This window comes from Lacerta agilis, chromosome 6 (assembly GCF_009819535.1).
Source record: "Lacerta agilis isolate rLacAgi1 chromosome 6, rLacAgi1.pri, whole genome shotgun sequence".
NCBI lineage: Eukaryota > Metazoa > Chordata > Lepidosauria > Squamata > Lacertidae > Lacerta > Lacerta agilis.
In genome coordinates, this window is record NC_046317.1 from 23,083,074 (window position 1) to 23,102,569 (window position 19,496).

Sequence of the window (19,496 nt, forward strand, 5' to 3'; positions counted from 1 at the left end):
TGCACAATGAATTTTTACCGCTTTTCCAGATTTCAGATGTGCCCGTGCTGGTTTCTTGCCTCCACAGTTCAACAATTTGAATCTATATTATATATATAAATTCAACAACAATTTATATGCCACTTGATTCTAGGAAAGCCTCTATGCAGTTTACAGAAATATATTGTGCTGAAAGGCTGCAGCTTCATGTCAGCTGCAGGATAAGACACAATGTTAAAAGGCAGAAAATGTGCTTTAGAAAGTGTTAATCTTGTTAGAGAGGCTAATACAGAAACAGCCAGATGTACTAGATTTACGCATGTTCATCTGCCTTTGGTTATGTACTAGTTCTTTGAGAGCACAAGTGATAAGAATACTATTGCAATCATGTCCTGCCTATGGACTTTCTGTATAAATTTTGTTGGTTGTTGTGAGAATGGGATACTGGGCTACACGAGCCTCTGACCTGATCCAGCAGGACTCTTTGACAATCATATGTATGTATGTTATGCATAAATCTGTATCAGAATAGCTGTGGAGGAAATACTATGCTTTTTATCACACATCCATGTGCTTTCACTTATCTAACCTTGCCCTCCCTGGGGCATTTCACAGGCAGGGAACCACCACAAAGAAGGCCTGTTCTTGTGTTGCCAACCTCCAGCCTCTCATGGAGGAGGCACATGAGGAAGGGCCTCAGATGATAGTAACAAGGTCTGGGGTGGTTCATATGGGGAGAGGCAATCCCTGAGGTATTGTGATCCTGAGCCATTTAAGGCTTTATAGGTCAAAACCAGCACTTTGAATTGGGCCTGGAAACTAATTGGCAACTAGTGTATTCAGGCTAGGATTGGTGTTATATGCTCAAACCATTTTGGCCAAGTGAGCAACCTGGCTGGTGAAGTTTCTAAACAATCTTCAGAGGCAGCCCTATGTATAACATTCTGCAGTAATCTAACCTAGATGTTACCATGGTACCAGAGCACAGACAACAGAAGTTTGGCTATCTTTGTCCAGATGGGGGCACAGCTAGGCTACCAGCTGAAGCTAATGGAAGACACTCTGTGTCACTGAGGGCACCTGAGCCTCAAGTCATAGCAATGGACCCCAAATTACCACCAAGCTACATACTCACTGATTCAGAGGGAGTGTAACCTCTAGGGAACCACCCACAAACAGTGCCTCAGTCTTATCAGGACTGAACTTCATTTTGTTGACTCTCTTCCAGTCCATTACCAAGGCAAGACAACAGTCCACTGCCACACCAGCAGATGTAAAGAAGTATGTCATCAGCATATTGCTGACAACTTACTCCAAAACTTCAGATGACCCCAGTCAGCGATTTCATGTAGTTGTTATAGGGGATAAAATTGAACCTTGAGGAACCCCACACTGAAGGCTCCATGGGGCTGAAGAGCACTCCCCAAGCATCACCCTCTAGAACTGACCATCCAATTAGGACCTGAACCATTACAAAGTGGTGCCACCCACCCCTAACTCAGACATCCACTCCAGAAGGATACCATAGTTGATGCTGTTGAAAGCTGCTGAGAGGTCAAGGAGAATTGAGAAGGATACATAGGTCAGCATACAGCAAGATCGAAGCAGTTTCTGTGCAAAAACCAGGCCTAAACTCCAATTGAAATGGATCTAGAAAATCAGTTTCCTCCAAGAGCACCTGCCCAAGAAAGAGGGATTGGCAACTGGCCAATAATTACTTAGATTTTCCCAAAGCCAGGGAGGGTTTCTCAAGGAGTGGTTTTACTACTGCCTCCTTCAAGCAGGCAGGGACCACCCCCTCTCACAAGGAGACATTAATCACCTCCCTGGCCCAGCCAGCTGTCCCATCCCTACCAATTTTTTAACAGCCAAGAGGGGAAGGGTCCAGATCACAAGTGGTCACCTTAACTGATCCAAGCACCTTGTCCACATCATCGAGCCTTGCTAACAGAAACTCATCCAATATAACAGTACTAGACAGTGGTCTGGTTTCATCTGCTATAACATTGGAGTCAAGGTCCTGGTGGATGCAAGCAATTTTATCTTCAAAATGCTTTGCAAACAGGTCACAGTGAGCTACCACCATTTCAGTCTCCTCCTTTAGACCAGACTGCAATTGAGGATGCAGTGGAGGCAGCAAAGTATCCTACAAAGAATAATAACTTCCTCCAAGGAAATCAAAGTTCTTAACCATATTCTCTTGAATGAAGAAGAATATTAGTCATTCCAGGAAGTTGTGTGTTTGATTTAATTCATCCATGTGCTGTGTATACCGTATTTTTTGCTCCATAAGACGCACTTTTTTCCTCCTGAAAAGTAAGGGGAAATACCTGTGCGTCTTATGGAGCGAATGGTGGTCCCTGGAGCTGGATTGCCCAGGGGCCAAAAGCAGATTGTGCTTTTTATTTTACAAAGAGAAAGGGGAGTGTTGAAAGGACCCCGCTCAGCAGCTGATCAACAAGAGATGGGGAGAGAGATAAGAGTCCCTGCTCCCTTTCAGCCACGCCCTCCTTTGTTGAATGTGCTGCAGAGGGAGGTTGTTTGTTTCCCCAGGACATGTGACTGGCTGATTAGATTATCTGTCTGCAAACAGTAGAAATGGCTCCCTTTCCTTAAGATTTTTTCAGAAATGTGAGTTAAACCCCATAAAAATGGGGCTTTTCCTCTTTGCTTTTCCCCCTTTGCAAAAAAGCTGCAAAACCTTTAGCTGATCCTAAAAAAAACACAAAAAACCAGGGCTTTTCCCTTAGCAAAAAAGCTGCAAAACCTTTAGCTGATCCTCAAAAAACAAAAAAAAACAAAAAAACCCAGGGCTTTTCCCTTTGCAAAAAAGCTGCAAAACCTTTAGCTGATCCTAAAAAAGGCCTTTTGCCTTTGCAAAAACAGCTGCAAAACTTTTAGCTGATCCTTAAAAAAAACAAAAAAAACAACAACACCCAGGGCTTTTAGAGGAGGAAAACCAGAAAAATATTTTTTCCTTGTTTCCTCCTCTAAAAATGAGGTGCGCCCTATGGTCCGGTGCGTCCAATGGAGCGAAAAATACGGTATATATATATATTAAAAATGTTTCCTACATGTTATGCACAATTGTCTACTTAGGCACTGCAGACAGTTACCCCAGTGTTTTAAGTGAAATGTTTGTTTTATCAGTATTTTTGTAACATGGTCAGTGTGGTGTCTGCTTTCACTTTGCATTTATATTGATTAAAACCTATATGGCACAAATGAAATTATGAAAGATTGTTCCTTTGCCAACCTGTTAGCCCCTGGGTGTTTTGGACTATGATACCTATCAACCCCAGGCAGCATGGTGCTGGCTGCATTAATAGGAGATATAGTCTAAAATATCTGGAGGGCACCAGGTTCATGATGGTGTCTTGAAGGAAGCAGCTGAAGGCTGCTATAGCTGGTATAAACTCAGAAGAAGTTTGTTCATTCCTTTGGCTGGTGAAGTGAGGATAGAACTTCAGGTATCTTTTGTTGGTAACCAGTTAAGTTCATGTGCAATTTTTAAAATATATTTTAATGCTATATGGTGTGTTGTAAAGCAGAGAATTATGTACCAGTACATTTGGGGGGGTGTCTTTTAAAAGAAGCACAAAAAGTTGGAAGAATTGCACCTATCACACAGCTTCCTGGAAAGACTGGTGCTTTTCATTGGCCAAGCTGGAAATTTGAACCAACTTCATTGATTAGGAACGTATCCCAAGCAGTCAGAAGTTACTAATTTGAAGGCACTTCCGTGGTACTTTATAGAACTGGGTGTTTTACTGGTGATCTGTATCTGTTGGTTTTTGTGTTTTGTTTCGTTTTTGCTATTTTGCATTTTTGTACATGGTTGAAAACTTATATTAGTACAATAGAGCTACTTTGGATAAAATTGAGGCTCTTGGTTGTGCAGACTTTTAGGGAGGCAGAAGCAAGGAAGAGCAGCATAGTCTTTGTCCTCAGTTTGCCTTGTGTTTTCAAATGACTATCTAGTAGCAACATGGAACACAGAAAGGGTTAGTGATTTGGCGCTAAGGTGGTCAATTAGGAAGCCTGTTAACTGTATTCTGTTTTATTTTTATTTAAAGGGTATACTCTGCCCTTCAGTAAAAAAAATAATCAAGGTAGCTTACAAAGAAATCAAGATTAGGATAACAAAGGCAACATCATTAAACATTTCAGCCAGTATTTAAAGTAATTTTGGTTAGGGTACATTGGAGAGAGAGCTATGCAAACATTCTGCTAAACAGGGTGATGTGACTACTTGCAAGGTCAGACAAATGTAACTCTCTGTCTAAGGTCAAGATACTTCAATATTTTATCTTTGTGTATGTGTGTAAGTCTGTCCTAAAAATAAACAGCATTAACAGGGATCTATATTTTGCTCTGGGCAAGAACTATATCTTGTTTCTGTATCAGATGCTTCTCACTCGGTGTGTGTTCATGTATATTTGCATATGGTGTAGGCAGCACAGCATAGAATATATATGCTCAGTCATAAAATGACTGAGCACATGCATTTTCCCATTTGTAAAGCAGAGGAAATTGCCATCTTTCTTATTTTGGTGAAACATAACACCTGCAAAGTATAGGTATCTTAAAGTTGTGCCCTTGTCCTACATTTTTGCTTCATAGCTTGCTCTTCTTCCAACATAAATTGCAAGCCTTTCCCCACTATGAAAATCCAACACAATTGCATCTCCATCATGCCTCCTTCCTCTAGCTTGTTCTCACATCTTTGTGTCCTTGGAACAGTTTCATGCCCCATCGTTTTCCTCCTCCACAAGTACCGGTAATTCTAGAAGCTGATTCAATGAAGCACATTGCAGCATTTTTGTTCAGTTCCATATTCAAACACTTGTTTTAAAAGTACAGTACTGTACTTATAAGAGATTTATAATTGACAAATGCATTTGGTGCCATATTTGTAAGCTGTTTTCTGTAATACACACATTTCTTATGTATCCAGTTAGCATCTTAATCTTATTCTAATTTAGTACATATTCTAACTTAGTTCTGTAACTGTAATGAACCCCCCAAAAAAGAAACAGAGTACTGTATAAAATAAAATAAAGGAGTCTTTTTTTTTAAAGAAAGGGAAAGCAACTTTTAAACTACACAGAGCTGCTCTTAGTAATGTTGTTTTCGAAAGACATCATGATACAGTTGCCTTGTGTTTGCTATGTGTGGATGTTAAAAACATGGTTAATAGAAATAACTACTTTGACATCTTTTATGACAACGAAATTATATGGGGAACACTAATGTTTTCTGATTTGTTTACCTGCGATTGAAGATCTGACATCTTCACTTTTAGAACTTTGTTTGCAGTAGATGAAGTTTGCTGCTCTGCCCTTGTATTGCCTTGACAAAGAGAGGAAGGAAGGGAGTTTTTTTTAAGTTTTTTTTAAAGACTGTTACATACTTTAAGTGTTATAGGGATCTCCACTCTCATGGGTTAGTAATCCTTGTAGGAGGGCTGATGGCTCCCTCTTAAAAATGGTTAAGAGCTTGGGAGGTAGCCTCTAGAATGGGTGCTTGCTGTACTGGCTTCTCTCTTGGCACTTAAATTTAATTAGGGGATGTGTTGGCATTGAGCTTAACTGTGGCTGCATGTGGTTAAGATTCCCATTTAATCTGGATTTTAAATCTCATGGGCTTCTATAAAAACACTGAAGCTAGAAATCCACAGGAAGCCACATAATTTCAATTATTGTACTTGATTTGGTTGTTTGACCAAACTACAATATTACTTGCCAGAAATTTGATAGAACTGTTAGTTTAGAATTACTGTTCATGCTTTGTGCAAAACAAACATGATTATAGGTGATAAAACACTTTTTTATTTTACCAGACCATGTTTTACTTAAAACTAGCCTTGTAATTACAGCTTGTCTGGGGAAGTAGAATTTCCCTCACCCCATGAGCAGCTGAGTGGCAACTGAATAAGCATGTCCGTCTCCTGCCACCATCTGCTTCCTTGTGCTGCTCCTGGCAACCACAACATAATTTTTGTGTGTGTTCCTTAGCCATGCCATGGGACTTGACTTGCTGGCTATCCCTTATTTCAGAGTGAAAGCCAAGACTTGCTGTATTCAGAAATCTCTGCTGTGTTTTCCCTGGTTATGGTAGTGAGGGGGGAAGGGGTGATTATGAAGCTCCCTGGCTCCACTTTTTTCTAAGTTCCTGGCAGCAGGACAAATCTTATATGCAACAGGGAAGGCAGAAAATGAAGGATCTGGGGAACTAAAGCAAGGAGATGTGGAACAGCAGAAGGCTGCTTTAAACTTCTTTTGTAGCCTATTAATATTAAAATACAATAGCTCAAAGCACTGCATCTTATTCATCATCATCTCTGACTAGGTCTGTTTCTAGTATCAATGTGCTCTGGAACCTTTCCAGACTCGACTTTTGCCAGAAATTGTGCTGTTTGAGATGCATCTCACATGGTGAATAACTAATTACCATGCAGTTCACACTGTTTAGCAGAATATTGACTCTGTAAATGCCTTGCTAGGTGTCGTCATTTGCGTTTTTTCTTTCTGTGGTGTTTGGTTCATTTCCAAGAGGATTAGTGGGAATGAGAAAGGCAGTAAGGGAAAGAAAATCATTTGCTAGCTCTGAAACAATTTTATTCTGATGTAAGTTTTTTTCAAATACTTGTTATTTTACTTTGACTTAGCATGACTAGTTAAAGCTTTGTGGGGAACTGATGCAGAGTTGGCTTGTATATCTGTAAATAACCTCTTATCACTTAACAAAGCCATTTTCTTTAGTATTCATAGATGTGTAAGTTTTTATATTGAACATCTAATTATTTTAAGGTCACATCAGTGGAAGTGCTCTTTGCCAGCTCATTTCCATGACACCTCCTGGATATTTTAATTTGTTTTGTTTTTCATAATTTTTATTAGCAAACAGAAAAGTTTCACAGTACTCTTAGTTACATTTAATTACAATGTGCATTAGATCTTTGTCTCAAGAAAGATTATATGAAAGGAGAGGCATTTCAGCACCCTAGAGAAAATAAGAAATTGACTTACCAGTAAACAATTATAAAGCTATTACTTATTACTTATTATTACATATAGTCTTTTTAAAGTTTTCATAATTAACATAGTATAGTCTTTGAATCATTTGAAAAGAAAAGAAAACTGTTATATTCACATTAATGTAGAAATGAAAGAAAAGAAGTCATCAACCGTATCAAAAAACATTATTTGCAGGGCAGTTTGTCATTATTTAGAGTCCAGGATGCAATGGCCAGAAAGTGACTTCAGGTGGCTAGCTGTACTAGTTTCCAGTTACTTGGAGCATCTGAAGATGCTTTTTATGTACTCTTAAAATAATGACATTGTTTGAACTCTGGTCACCTGCAGAAATATAGGAAGCTACCTTATAGAGTATCATGTCGGACTGTTGGTCCATGTAGCTCAGCATTGCCTGCACACTGACTGGCAACAGCTCTCCAGGATTTCAGGCAGGGTTCCCTCCCATCCTTAGCTGGAGATGCTAGGGATTGAACCTGGAACCTTCTGCATGCGAAGGAGATGCTCTGCCTCTGAGCTATTGTAGTCTACCATATTCCCTCCCCACACAAGCGTCATCAGGATTGTCTTGAAGAGCCTTAGCTATGGTTGTCCCATCTATCACAAGGTCAGAGCCTCTTTAGCAACTGCTTCCTGCTTAAAGAAACCCCTGCCCAGTCAGTCTGCCTTTCTATATTGAGGACACTGGTAAAAATAGACCTTTATAAGAATTTGGGTTTATTCTAAATTATGATGGGTTTCACTGGCTGTTGATGCTATCTGCTGCTAATTAGTTGAATTTATTTCAATGGATTTTATTGGCTGGTAACTTTGACATTGTAGCTTTTAAACTGTTAGTCTTTCAAAGCACACTGGGAAGTAAAATATAAATAAATGAAGCCTTGTGATACTGGCAAATGTGAAATTCTCTGTATTAGTAATATTATTGGCTATTGTGCCATAAATGTGATTTTCAGTAGGCTTTATACACACAGTAAATATTATGCGGAGAGTTTTATTTAGCAGTATCTGTTTTTCTAATGTTAAAAAATAAACATTCTGTCTAACTCTTGTTGATGTGCACTTAATAGGCTTGAGATTAGTCTGCAGTTTTATTGCTCATTCTTGCATGCCATAGCACTTGAGTCTTTAATCTGACTTCCTTCATAACTTACTTTTGTAGAGAAAGGAAATACAGTCTGGTGTTTGGAGATTACCGTTCTGGTTATTATGGGTTAATTTCCTTTCGCCATAAAGCCTCTTCTGATGCTGGACCAATTCATTTTCTCGAGGAAGTACCTTCCCTGGTGTGATATCTTTGTAGGTGAAGGCAATGAAAAGTAGATAAGAAATATTTTAAATAAATAATAAACAAGAAGGATGCAAACAATATATTTAGCTTCTTTCCAATGGACCTGGTATCTGTTTCAGTGTAATCTGTCTAATTGTTGAATTCCATGTTTTGTCAGTGAGCCCTGCTTTGCACATAAAAATGGCTTGATCCATCATACTTTTTTCCAGTAGTGGCCAGTTGACTATCTCCTAGACCCCATAAAAATAACCAGGGCACACTGGTGATAGCTTTTCTATGATTGCTTATAAGTGTTCAGCCTCATTGTCTGTGAAGGTTTGGCACCTACTAAGACTTATATCCAATACAGTATATCAATTTCAGTAACTCATATTTAGTACAAAACCAAATCCAAGACATACAAATACATTGTATAAGCCAAAATTAGACTATACAATCAGAGAAAACAGGTCCATCCTGAAAATTCTTCCTTTTTAAAATATCTGTGCATATGAATTGATAATCTCCAAGTGTCCCTATTTTCCAGGGACACCCCTGATTTAGAGAAGCCATCCCGGTTTCTGATTTGATCTCGGAATGTCCCACTTTTCCTTAGCATGTCTCTATTTTCATTGGAGAAATGTTGGAGGGTATGGAGTTATCTGACCCCTGAGCCATCTGAAGGCAATCCTGTATAGGGAAGGGTTTTTTAATGTTATTGTTTTATTATGTTATTATATATGTTGGAAGCTGCCCAGAGTGGCTGGGGCAACCCAGTAAGATGTGTGGGATATAAACAGTAAAATTATCATTATGGAATGGGATGTCCCTATTTTCACTGAAGAAATATTGGAGGGTATGTGAATGCCATCCATGTCATGAGGTTGTGAGTAGACTTCCGCTCCCCCATGTTGTAACTTCTCTCTTCTCATTTCCCTTCTTTCACAATGCCGCATATTGTTAAATTTCAGCCAGTTGTATAAATGTAAATCTAAGACTATGCTAGATTCTTACAACAGTACTTCTGGGTTAACAAAAAAGGGCGTTATTAATCAGGATCTACTATCTAGTCAAAAGGGATGCAGGTAGCGCTGTGGGTTAAACCACAGAGCCTAGGGCAGGGGTCAGCAACCTTTTTCAGCCGTGAGCCGGTCCACCGTCCCTCAGACCATGTGGTGGACCACACTATATTTTTGGGGGGGAAATGAATGAATTCCTATGCCCCACAAATAACCCAGAGATGCATTTTAAATAAAAGCACACATTCCACTCATGTAAAAACACCAGTCAGGTCTCACAAATAACCCAGAGATGCATTTTAAATAAAAGGACACATTCTACTCATGTAAAAACACAATGATTCCCGGACCATCTGTGGGCGGGATTGAGAAGACGATTGGGCCACATCCGGCCCATGGGCCTTGGGTTGACTACCCCTGGCCTAGGGCTTGCTGATCAGAAAGTCAACGGTTCAAATCCCCGCAATAGGGTGAGCTCCCATTGTTCGGTCTCTGCTCCTGCCAACCTTGCAGTTCGAAAGCACATGAAAGTGCAAGTAGATAAATAGGTACCGCTCCGACGGGAAGGTAAACGGCGTTTCCATGCACTGCTCTGCTTCGCCAGAAGCGGCTTAGTCATGCTGGCCACATGACCCGGAAGCTGTACGCCGGCTCCCTCGGCCAGTAAAGCGAGATGAGCACCGCAACCCCAGAGTCATCTGTGACTGAACCTAATGGTCAGGGGTCCCTTTACCATTATTATCTAGTCAGGGGATGCAGCTTCACCTGCATTGTTGTCTCCAAGGAACAGCATCAACATTACAAACAATTGCATGCAAATCCACACTGGCATTTTTTTAAAGGCACCTTTGGAAGGAACAGAAGGAAACAGAGAATCAGCAGGCATGGGTGCTCAGCTCTTTCCCCTGCCTGTTGCATATCCACTCCTAATTAACCCTTACAGCAACTCTTCCTCCCCGGCCCCCATCAGACTCCATACATGCTGTGGGTGAGGAGGTTTCGTGGGATGATTTGAAGTGGTAGTGGGGTGGTTTGAGCAGAGATTTGTGAGGCAGCCCTCTCCATTTTGCTTATTTTTGAAGTTGACGTGGGGAGAGTGGGTAATGATTTTGCATGAAATGCCTGTTTCAGCCTTAGACTTGGATGTCTGGGAATAAATAGAAACTCTGTCTCACAATAATTTGGTGGAGTGTGGAACAGAATAGTTTCTTTCCTCTCTTCAAAATCTACTTAAAAACGTAAGTGGTACACCTGTAAAAGGAGCCAAAAAAGAGTGACAGCATAAGTAAGCAACGGTACGAATGAATTTTACAGACAGGGAGATACCACATGCATTCTGTGGACCCAAGTCTGCCAATGTTTTTAAAAAGGGAGTAGTGCAGTAAGTCTCACTTTCTTGCTGGGGGGTGGGAGAGAAATGCATTCAAAACCTGTGGAAGGTGTGGCATGAACACTCCAACTAGTTTGCCAGGCACAGTCAAATTTGACTCCTGTTAACTTCAAGCAAACCTTTATATATGAATAATTGTGTTTTTTGTATTTTGTTTGTCTCTTCATATAAAGGAAACTGAAGGTTGGGTACAATGCGGGCAGGCAAAGAATGACTTTTCTTTTAGTGACCCATCTCTGACCTGAAACTTGATTTGAAGGGATCATGTTTCAAGGATAAAAGACAATTAGGTTTTCTTCCACATACCTCTGATCTGCACCTTCCTGAATTGGAGCTTTTGATAGTTTTGTTTCTTGAGCGATAATATTGCATACCTTTTGTTTGAAAAAATAAGCATAGCATATGCACTATATAAGTGGTGAGTGAATACCTCTAAGACATATCTAGTAGCTGGCTTCCCAGGCCAATAAAGTGGGAGAGTAAAGAAATATTGGTACTGAAGCACTTTGCAAAGGGGGCTAACCTGCCACCCTTTGCATTCTTTTCAAATGTGGTATTTAATCAAAAGCGGCTTGTTACATGAATTCCAGAGCTAAACTTATGTATGGATATAGATATTGGATCTTCTAAAACATTGGTAGTGCCAGCTGGCTAGTTGCTGTGTCAGGCTACTTGGAATATACTGTTGTGATAGTGTTGTTGTTGTTGTTGTTACAGTTATAGCCCACTTTTCCACCAAGGAGCTAAAGTGGTATACATGGTTCTTCCCTTCTCCAGTGTTATCCACACAGCAACCCTGTGGCCCAAGGTCACCCAGTGAGCATCATGGCTAAGTGGGGATTTGAATCTTCATTCCCCCAAGTCTTAATCCTAGTCATGATAATACCTAAAACTTCCATAGAAAATGTGTGCATGTGTAAAATCGTTAATTCTTAAGTTCAGAAACGGCTATTTCTTGCTGTTGCTGGTGCTGACAAGTGAGATATAAATGATAAGATACTTTCCCTACTCAGGTGAAAATAAAAGAACCACTTCTACAATTCTGTGTTATTGGTATATATCAATCTGAATAGATACTGGATTATTCTGGACCAGTTTTAACAAGTGGTGATTAATTATTACTTTCTAATTCTCCTTCCAGTTACTCCTACCTACTTCACATGGTGGTTATATGACAGGCATAGGCAAACTTGGCCCTTCAGATGTTTTGAGACTACAATTCCCTTCATCCCTGACCACTGGTCCTGTTAGCTACGGATGATAGGAGTTGTAGTCCCAAAACATCTGGAGGGCCGAGTTTGCCTATGCCTGTTATATGAGGACAAAACTCAAACTCCCAGTGGTCCACCCAGAGGTTTCTGGAGAGAACTGAAAATAAATGTACTGTAATTGAGTTTGCTTTCAGTGCTGTAAAATAAAATTCTCTACTTTATTTCGATTGAAGTTTATGCCAATTTGCATTTTATTTACTACCAAAGCAATTACTTAGCACAGTGAAATTAGTTTATGCAAGATGTCATAAAATATTACTGAAACTCCCCCCCCCCTTGTCTCTCTACCTAAAGGTTCGCTTCTCTTACATGCGGATGAAGTATCTCTTCTTCTCCTGGCTAGGGGTATTTATTGGCAGCTGGATTATTTATGTTCAGTATTCATCTTACACAGAACTTTGTAGAGGGCATGATTGCAAGAAAATAATTGTAAGTACAGTCTTAAAATATTTTAATTTTATATATAATTATTATTATATATAGAAAATAAACCAATGTTATCTTTTGCTATTGCGCATAGTAAATAGCACAATTTTCAGCAATTTGTTGTTATGCACTACAGTACTGTGTATCAAAATGAGGTATAGGCTCAGACAATAACTTTTTTTCTGTGCACTCAATATTTCTTCAAATACCGGTAATTAACCCAATTTAATATAAGAACATAGGAAGAGCCCTGCTGAATCAGGCCAAAGATTCATCTAGTTCAGTGACCTCTTGTCACAGTGGCCAACCAGATGCCCATGGGAAGCTTTCAAATATGACAACTGTTTGTGCATTTCTGGCACCCTGCAACTGGAATTCAGAATCATGTTGTCTCTAACAGGGGAGGCAGAACATAGCCATCGTAGCATAGCCAACAATAGACTTCCCATAAATTTGCCTAATCTTCCTTCAAAGCCATCCCAGTTTTTGGTTATCACTGTACCTTCTAGAAGAGCATTCAACAATGATACCCAATCATTGGAGGTAGAAAATGTATTGATACTCATATAGTGGTCTTCTCTGCCATTTTTTCCAGTGTGATAAGTACAAGACTGGAGTTATTGATGGATCAGCATGTAGTAGCCTATGTACAAGACAAACTCTGTATTTTGGAAAATGTTTGTCAACCAAGCCCAACAATCAGGTATGTCCGCTCTATATTTTTGTCAAGTTCATAAAAAACATTAAGCAGTGATAAATCTGGTAATTGGACAACTTTGGTATATTACTGTCAAAAGGACTTCTGAATGAAATGCAGAAGAAATGAACTCAAAAATATTCATGTTATATATACTGCCTCATGATTTAAAAATGTTGGATACTGGCAGCATCATTTCTTCTAATACCGAACTTGGGTGGTAAATTTGGCAGGAAAATAATTCCACCTGAAAAATAACAGTTTCTGCATATTTAGACTACGTCAGTGTATTGAAGTTAATTCATTTGTAAATTTCAAAGAAAATTAAACTTTTTAAAACAACAAACAACAATAACAACCCTATGTGTGTTCAGTGACTTCCAGGATTTATGGGATGTCAAAGGTGTCATTTGAAGAATTGGGAGACTGGCCATTTTGAGCACCTTATAGTATTCTGGCTAGAGGACTAGCATTATGAGGAAGTTCTCATTAGCTTACACTAGTTTATCTTATACTAGAATGCTTCAGGAAAGACATAGCAAGAGGGTACTCAGGTTTGGCGATAGTAGCCTTAACCCTTTAACATTTTATAGCACTAGGGGGAGTGGTGACTGGGAAGTTATGTCTCCTGACTAATAGAAAAAGGGCACACACTCACCTTCCAGAAGCCCCTTAGTGTGACATGTTTAAGGGTGGCTGGACCAGAGAAGAAGAGCACCTGTTAGGATGTGGGTGCCACAGCATTTTGTTTGCATTTTGTTACCGTCTAAAAGGACTTTGGCTAGAATGGTTTGTAACGTCATGCAGTTCTATTGCAAAAAAAAAGAAATCTGAATCACCAGCCAGTGGAGAACATTATGACCCCAACCCAGCTACTTCTGATTATCATTGAAACAGTGGGTGGTATTCAGCTAAGATTTACTTGATGAACATGACTAAGTTAGGTCCATTAATTTATATAAGTCTATAGTTGAATACCACCCAATGAAATGAGTTATGTTGCTTAGTCACAGTTAAACTTTAGCTAGGTCTAGATCTTTTTATGGAATAATCTATTTTTAATATACTTTAGTAATATTTTGAAAGGCTAATGCTTCAAACTAAGGTTTGGCATTTGGATTTGCTTTACATTCAATAAGTGTCTGAGCTTGTCATCACTCATAGTTAATGGAAAGAAAATGAATATGGCAGGATTCTAAAACAGTGATTTAAATTCAATGCTGGATTAAAAGAATGCATACTTAAACTTCTGTAGATGGATCTATTTGATACAAACTACAAACACCCCTCTTTTCATTATTTTCTATGTAGGAATTTCAGCCCTTTAAAAAAAATCTCCCCATAAAAGTGGTAGAATATAGTGCTCACTTTAAAAAGTGAGCATATCACTAAATATGCTTGTTTAGTATATCACTAAATAACCATCTGGGTGGTATAGTATTTGCATTCCAATGCAGTACATTTTGAATATCTATCATGATCAGTGCAAAGTGAAGTACATAGTTGAGAAACTGAGATCCTTATACATGACATGAGTTTGCTGCCAGACTACTAAAAACTTTGAATAGCTTTTAAATACTACATATCTTGTACTTTAACTGTCCCATCCCTGATACACAGGCAGTTACCCTGATTCTGCCTTCTGTTAACCCCAAAGTATTATACTGAGCAGGACTGTTACTAAGTTAAAGAAATCTTAGACAATAGTTTATCTGAGTATTACATGACTATTCATAGGCATATTTCTACTGTTTTAAAATCACTAGTCCTGAAGAAGAAAATGAGCATACTTTTTGATTCATGCACCCATCTCAGTAGGCACTACCTTATCAATGGCATTCTCTTCTGTGCATGAAAAGAACAGGGACGTTTCTAAGAAAGCACTTGCTGCCAGTGCTACTTTTGTTAGTACTTGTATATAAACATTAAATCTGTCCAATTAACAGAGGCACCATGCTAATGAAAGTTGTTTCATCAATTAAGTTGGAAATTTAGTCAGTTCCAGAATCTCTCTCTCTCCTGTGTTGTGTAGATGTATTTAGGAGCCTGGGGCAATCTACAAGGTGTTATAAAATGCCAAATGGAAGAAATTGCTCACATTGATCTCAGAACTGAACTAGAACCGAGGAAGAAAACTATTCTGTTTGATAAACCAACTAGAGGAACTACAGTTCAGAAATTCAAGGAGATGGTCTATGGTCTCTTTAAAGTGAGTATTTACTCTCACCACCCACCTCCAGTGGTGGCTAGTGAGCTCAAAGTACTGGTGATGTCCCCAATCCCCCACCCACCACCCAATTTTTACATAGGCCAGGGATGGGGAACCTTTTTGGTGATGTAATTTGTAAGGTGTTGACCTGTGGAGGTGGGCTGAGGGGTTTGCTTTGCCAGGCCGTTCCCTGCATAGAATCCATTGGCAAAGTGCACCAAGCAAGGCTGAACCCTCTGCTCACCAGCTGATAAGCAGAAGGTTTGATTTGATTTGATATATTTCTATGCTTCTTGTCATTCAAATGAATCTCAAGGCTTACAAACAATAAATAGCAATAACATGATAGAACGTAATGAAACATCACACAAATACAGCATAATCATATGGAATAAATAACAAATCATCAGTAACACAATTACAATTTATGGAACATGGTTAACAAAGCAACAAGCAACAAAATAAGCTGAACACATAACAAATCCATACAGCATATATAATCAATAGAACAACATTAACAAAATAGCAACCAAAAGAGAAACTAAGCACTGTTAAGTTCATATGCACACTCTCCACACCCCCATGACTCATAAGTTTCAATCCAGCTGGCTGCAGAGGTCTGCTTTGCCATCATGTTTCCCATGAAGCAGTACTTGGCAGAAGTGACACCCTCCCGCCCACCAGCTGATGTTACTAACTGATGGACAGGTAAGTGGGGTTTGGGAGAAATAGCCTCACTGGCCAAGATTGGCTCATTCCCCTGAGGTTCACCACCCCTAATATAGGTATTGCTTCGGGACTAGACTGCATGATGGATTATTTGAAAACCTAAAAGCCACCACTTATTATAAAGTAAGTGGTAAAACTTCAATTTGGTGTGTCGTTGTAAAGAGGTTTTGGAGTTCTCTTTTAAATGGATAACTGGACAAAATTCTTTCTGAAGATAAGAGTTGAGATTTTCAAATTCTTTTGTGACTGTAAAAATACCACCTCAGCTATTACAGAACAATACAATAATGCTAATATGGCTGCACTACTTAGCACAGAGCACCATGCAGCTCAGTTATAAACTTTGTTCCTAAATGCCTTTGAACCAGAATAGCCTCCCTAACATTACTAGAAACAGGAACTGAGAATGAGAAATACGCACCAGCATTTACAGCTTTATGTTGGTTGTCACTTAAAAAAAAACACCCATACATAATTTTATCATATATCTTTTGTTTCTTTCTAGGCAAAACTAGGAGAGCAGGGGAATCTTCCTGAGCTGGTTAATCTCATCTTGTCTGTTGCTGATGGGAACAAAGATGGTCGAGTTTCCTTGCCAGAAGCAAAGTCAGCATGGGCGCTTCTCCAGCTGAATGAATTTCTGCTCATGGTAATTCTCCAGGATAAAGAACATACTCCCAAACTGTTAGGTTTTTGTGGAGATCTATATGTGATGGAAAAAGTTGAATATACCTCTCTTTTTGGAATAAGCCTTCCGTGGATCATAGAACTTTTCATTCCCTCTGGATTCAGAAGAAGCATAGATCAGTGGTTTACTCCATCGTGGCCTAGAAAGGCCAAAATAGCCATAGGGCTTCTAGAATTTGTGGAAGACATTTTCCATGGACCTTATGGGAATTTTCTTATGTGCGACACGAGTGCCAAAAACCTGGGTTACAATGATAAATATGACTTAAAAATGGTGGACATGAGAAAAATAGTGCCAGAAATGAACCTGAAAGAACTAATCAAAGATCGTCACTGTGAGTCTGACCTGGATTGTGTGTATGGATCAGATTGTAGAACTGTATGTGACCAAAGTAAAATGAAATGTACCACAGAAATAATTCAGCCAAATTTGGCAAAGGTGTGCCAGTTGCTCAAAGATTACCTGCTTCGTGGGGCTCCTCTGGAAATACATGAAGAGTTAGAGAAACAGCTGTACTCATGCATTGCCCTGAAAGTTTCAGCAAACCAGATGGAGATGGAGCATTCCTTGATACTCAACAACCTGAAAACTCTACTGTGGAAGAAAATATCTCATACAAATGATTCTTAGTTTCTTTGTCTCAGAAGAACATTGTTGCTGCTGTAGGAGCTGACTACTTTTTTTTCAAACACAGCTTCAACGTTGAAAAAAAATCTTTATTTAGTCTCCTCTCTCATCAATGCTCCTTCAAACACAGCCACCAGTGATATTTTTTTCCAGTTGGAAAATGTATGTTCTCTAAATATCTGCCTGGCAGAGACTACTGAAGCCATATGGCTATAACACTCCCATTAGGGAAAGAATACAGGTTACACATTCTCCCCTTGCCCTTATTCACATTTAAGATAATTTTAGAAGAGCAGAATCAATTTTTTTTTTTAGCAAAACTTTCCTGTTGAGGAAAAAATTCACATGGTACAATCCTAGATGACCTGTCCTACTTCTGAATACAAATCATGTTCAAGTACATAGGCACTTCAAATACTCCCTGCATGTGAAAATGTAGCTTGTCAAAGAAAGGGTTGTAAAGTAACCTTCAGCCTGAGATGCTAGCTGTTTGCATCCTGTGAGGCTTTTGAAGTCGAGTTCTGAAGAATTCCACAAGCCCAAAGGCTGCATCCCTTAAACAGTGTTGTAAGTTACCGCACCCTTTTTCTTGCTGCTCCCTACCCCTTCTTCTCGTCACTTCCCCAAATTACAAAATGGTTTGTAGTGCTTTTAATTTTTTCTTTGAGGAGTTTTTGAAAAGTGCAAGTAACTTTACAAACATTGGCCACAAGACCCACCACTATTAGAAATTAACATGGTAGAATCGAAGCTACTGTTTATAAATGAAAATAATATTTTTGAGATTGTTTACTAATTTTAGCATGGCAGAATTTGCACATTAGTGATTTTTAAGAAAGAAGCTCAGTGTGACAATTGAACATGTTTTAACTGGAGGTTTTTGAAACCAGAACTTTTTGTTACATTTATACATTTGTATACACATTTACCTCATGCGTACATTGAATGTTACTAAGTTGTTGAAACTTCCTAGTTAAAAGTAGATATTTTCCCATGCTAGCAGTTGATTTTAAGCACCCACACATCTTGTATCAGCAATATTTAATGACACTAAACTGATAAATTGCAATCATATGGGTCTTAATGTAAGCAGATGTGTAACAAAAGGTATTACACAGTCTGAAGGCAAAGAGTTGTGGGACACTAAAACTGATTTTATACATGAGTTGGCAAACTCATAACTTTAGTGCAATTAACCCAGCTGTGGTTTGTCTGATGGTAAAATGTTAAAAACCAGTCTGGCCAAAGGTAAGCATCCAACAGCCAAATTCTGTCACATGTTTATTCTGAAGTAATTCCATTACAGCTCAGCAACTCCGAAGTGTGTGTAGAAATATAGGGTAAGTCCTGTCAATTTCTATAGTTAAGCATTGATATTGAAGAAACAAATATGCTTAATATTGATCTCACACAGCTGTGTTCCTGAACCAAGTAAGCCAAAATTCTTGAATGCAAACCCATTCATCCAAAAGTCGTATAAGTTAATTGCTCTGGCTTTGTGGGTCAAACTTACCATGTTACTTTGAAAATCTGGATATTTTGAAGTTGACTCTGGAACACATTGTGCAGCATTGAAGCTTTTTCTAGAACATGTGGCAGACTGCAAGGAAATTGCATTTAATGGTCCTGAGTTGTAATGTTGCTTACAAAATAGCAAAGTGAAGCAAGACAATGGTAGGGTGTGTGTCTAGACCACCCACCAGTTGTTTTCAGAATCGTGTGGTACTTTTCAATATCTATTTTATATGTTCTTGTAGGGCTAGGGGCACAGTCTCCAGTTCTGAACAAATATGGCAAATTTGAACACATATAGCTGGTATTTTACTTTAATTCCTTGTTGTTGACATGCTGCAACAATCATCCACTTCTACCTATTCAAATGTCATTGTTTGACAGAGCTCTTGAGCGTATTTAGCTTGACAAGAGTTCACTCTCTTCACCCTTCACTTAATTCTTTGGTATTTCTGTTATAAGAGGGGAAAAATGACGAAGTCTCTTACATTAATGTATCTCTTCATCTGGGTTTCTTGTATTTAACATGCTCTTTTGTCAACACAACTTAAAAGATTCCCCCCCCCCACATAATGAACATGCACTTAACAAAGCAAACCCATCTTTGTTCCCTGTACAATGTGTAAAGTGTTAATAATTTGC

At 38.9% G+C, this 19,496-nt stretch overlaps 1 protein-coding gene across 2 annotated transcripts in view; it reads left to right on the forward strand.

Annotated features, from left to right (window-relative positions):
- Positions 1-19,496, forward strand: part of LOC117048152 (divergent protein kinase domain 1A) — a 111,384-nt gene that overhangs the window by 1,090 nt on the left and 90,798 nt on the right. The window contains exons 2-5 of one of the 2 annotated variants that reach the window (XM_033151597.1): positions 12,261-12,395; positions 12,988-13,095; positions 15,122-15,298; positions 16,533-17,856. In XM_033151597.1, coding sequence (XP_033007488.1) covers positions 12,261-12,395; positions 12,988-13,095; positions 15,122-15,298; positions 16,533-17,345 — 1,233 coding nt within the window. In that variant the 3' untranslated portion in view covers positions 17,346-17,856. Of the gene's footprint in view, positions 1-12,260; positions 12,396-12,987; positions 13,096-15,121; positions 15,299-16,532; positions 17,857-19,496 lie in introns of those variants that run through there. The other variant, XM_033151599.1, reaches the window with a different exon arrangement.